This window comes from Perca flavescens, chromosome 5 (assembly GCF_004354835.1).
Source record: "Perca flavescens isolate YP-PL-M2 chromosome 5, PFLA_1.0, whole genome shotgun sequence".
Classification (NCBI taxonomy): Eukaryota; Metazoa; Chordata; class Actinopteri; order Perciformes; family Percidae; genus Perca; species Perca flavescens.
Genome location: NC_041335.1, coordinates 7,884,737 through 7,888,376, shown reverse-complemented (window position 1 = coordinate 7,888,376; position 3,640 = coordinate 7,884,737). Strand labels below are relative to the sequence as shown.

The window sequence follows — 3,640 nt, the reverse complement described above, 5'->3', positions numbered from 1 at the left end:
AGAGATGGAGAGAGGAGGGAGGCAGGGAGAGGGAGCACAGCTGGTCTGAGTCTGTAAGATAGCCACGCCCCTTCATTTGAATATAGGCTATTATAGCATGGTATTAAATAGAGGAGGGAAATATGTAATACTATGAAATAAAAGTCCCCTGAAATAAATAAATGTGGACTTATGAAATAAAAATGTATTTATTTATTTTTAATTTATTTAATATTGAATAAAACGACATTCCATACCATCCTAGGAGTGCAGCAATATTCCTTGTTTGCCACAAGGAAATTTAAATAGAAGGAAGAGTCATAGGTCTCTAGAATTTTGCATTGGTGCCAGACTTTGGTGTCGGTTCTTTTGAAGTTAATGGGGCAGGCATGGCAAGTCCCATTATAACCCATCATATGTGTTGCTTCACCTGAGTGAAAAACGCTTCCACAAAATAAAAAAAATTAAAAAATTAAAAACACATGTGATGTTGTTGTCCTTGTTATTTAAATAGATCATGACACTGTCCAGCATCTGCATATAACTCAACAAGTCCCTGTTTGGTCCCAGATAGCTGCTATATATTGATAAATGACCAAACGGGCCAGGTCCGACACATAAATGATGACAATTAAGCTAGAGAGGATGTAATAGGCTATGACATTTTCTATCACTCACCAGCACTATGTTTACAAACTCAAGTATTATTTTTTACTAACAGGGTTTTTTTTAATCTCCAAATGAATGCAGTAGCCAACGTTAGCCCTCCTAAACATTATTACATATCATTAACAGTTTGATGGTTGGTTAATCGTTGATAACAAAAATGCTCTATTTAAAAAAAAAAAAAAAAAAAAAAAAAACACGTAGAATTGCAGGCTATGTGAATAGTAAGGACTCTTCCTTCTTTATAAGTTTCCTTGTTTTGCTTTGACCAATCACATGTCGACATGTACTTCCGTATTTTAGGACTTGTCAAGCTGTGATTGGTTGACAGTATATTACATCCATGGTTGACAGTAGTAACGTTTGAAAGGGACTGAATTCGCTGTTCGTCTTGACAGTGTCAGAGAACAAAGACACAAATATGGAGATAATACACGCTGTCCATGTTTTTGTCAAATCACTGCTGTTTCTGCTGCTGTGGTCAAACTGTGAAGGAAGAGAATCGGAGCACAACCATGTTACCTGCGGCTCACTGGTCAAACTGCTCAACACCAGACATAACGTCCGCCTGCATTCCCACGATGTCAAATATGGCTCAGGTAACTTTACTCAGATAGCACATGTAGCTATACTTGCATAGAGACATATTTATATTTTAAACGCGTGACAACAAAGTGCTTTGTGTTTGCGGAGGGGCGTAAAAGCCTATATTTGGTGGCCTGGCACGTTCTAATGTCACTATTCCATCTTATGCGTTTTAGCCCACATAAATAAATGTTAATATTTTAAACCAGGCCTATTCCTGACTGATCAGAACTTTTGAAATCAAGAATCATTAGACCTTAATTTATTATTTGTTATTTATTTATTAACACCTTTAATGTATGCCACAATGATGGTTAGCCTATTGTTTTACTAGAAATATATGAATGCACTCCTACTGCAGGAAGTTCCATTTTATCATGTTTTAAACATGATTTGGGGCATTGACATTAGTTTGCATAAATGATCAATGGCAAAAAAATACAAATACTTTCTAGGAAATTTAAAACTGTAAAATTACATAAAATTACAGACTGTGTTTGGCTGCATTTTCCTCATGACATGCCCTGTTACTTTGACAATTTGCAGTTTTAACAGTTTTAGTGTGTGCAATGTGTCGTAAGAGATAGCCCAGCTGTAAAAAGACTATAGATAGGCTAATTCATTCATTCATTAAGCCCGTAAACGTCCTGTGGCATATATGAAAAATGTTGTGCTTTCAGAGGACTTTTGAATGCTTAATTGTAAAGTTGCTGCCAATGGTGTTTCCTGAAGTAGCCTGTCTAAATAGAATGTTACCTGTCTGTACAAACAATCAATGCAATTCTTAATGTGTTTTGTAATAAATTATTTTGCTATTTGTCAAACACTAAAGATGACTCTCCGCTCTAACTACACAGCCTCTCAGCTGAGCATGCCGGACTGATACAGACAGAGGCTTGTTTCTATCATCGTTTTGAAATGGAGGCTAGTAGAAGTAATCTCTTGGGGGTTGTTTTGCCGGCTAAGCAGGAAATGTATGAAATTGCCATTTCTGTCAATGTAACAGGGGTTTTATCCTTTTTAGGGGGGCTAGAGCACCCCTTATACTTGATCCTGGCACCCCTAAAAAAGTCTGCGTTTAATGGACCCATTGCGTTTTACGAGCTCCCGCAAAATAAATTTTTGAGCCACAGTGGAGAATCCGATATCAGCTGAAACTGCACATCCAGACGATCAGATAGGTGCCACTTAAGCTAGCTTGTTGGGAAGTGATCGTAACATGGTTTATAAGTCGTGAAGCTTTTTAAAACCTAAATGGGCATGATTATTTTCAAATGGGTCCATTAAACTCACATTAAGATATATGAATCAGCTGTATTTGGCTTTGGTGAGAGTCATTTATAGCCATGTCTGACACATGTCAGCTAGCCTAGGTAACTTAGGTTCAGAGTTCTGCATGAAATGGAAAAAAAATAATGATTGAAATATTGAAATATTGAAAATGTTAATATTATTATCACCTTTTTCCCTTACCTGTTTCTGCATACTGCGGTAGCCTACCTATGAGTCTTGGCATTGTAGAAATTGGATGTGACTAAATACTGATCCTAAGAGTGTCGACAGCATTATTTTTATTATTTGAACTTCAAAATACTGTATAGAATTATCTATTAGAAAATGATCTAGCTAAGGAGTTCTGCTTTAGGGAAATCACACTATCGTGAAACTAAACCAGGAATCTAGATGCCTAGATGATTCATAAAAAATTCTGAGGCATTTTCAGAAAATGGTGCTTGTCAGCCATTAGTCAAAATCGCATAAATCTCCAATTTTCAAAAGTTTCTTCTTTCTAGTTACATAGTTCAGTGTTTTCCATGATGGTCCAAAATTATGTTAAAATACATTTTTAGCACAATAGAATGTGTAAAAATATGTTAAAAAGGGTGTCAGGCACCCCAAAAGCTTTAATCCTTGAATCACCCCTGCAATGTAGTTTGACATCATGTTTTCCCCACGCATTATAGCAGCATACAGGATGGCAGCTAATGCCTACCATACACTAGAAGACTCTTAAAAATCATTCATTAATCAGTCATTATGTTACTGAGTTTTTAGTCACAGACTAAAAGATTTTACTACCAAGACTTAAACTTACGATAATATCAAACATGTTTGATTTTGTTGGAACGTCAAGACGGGAAAAAGACTGACTTAAGACCGCTCGGACTGAGTTTTATGACTACCTTACACATATGATTGAGATGATGGGACAAGCCACAACTCTAGCAAAACTCTCATGATTTTATTCTGATAATAGAAATGTGTCCGCAACAGTGGAATCGCTTGAAAAGTTGTTTGGTGTAAGGTTGGCATAACAAAATAAAACATGTCATAGAACTCCCTGCAGTAGCATAATATTTGAGTGCATTTATGTTTCTAGTAATATAATAACCTACATTAACCATCAGTG

The 3,640-nt window shown here is 36.2% G+C and overlaps 1 protein-coding gene across 1 annotated transcript in view; it reads left to right on the top strand.

Annotated features, from left to right (window-relative positions):
* The first annotated feature begins 952 nt into the window (after positions 1–952).
* The window catches only part of sdf2l1 (stromal cell-derived factor 2-like 1), an 11,570-nt gene continuing 8,882 nt past the window's right edge, over positions 953–3,640 (top strand). The window contains exon 1 of the mRNA XM_028578352.1: positions 953–1,244. Coding sequence (XP_028434153.1) covers positions 1,067–1,244 — 178 coding nt within the window. The 5' untranslated portion in view covers positions 953–1,066. The remainder of the gene's footprint in view (positions 1,245–3,640) is intronic.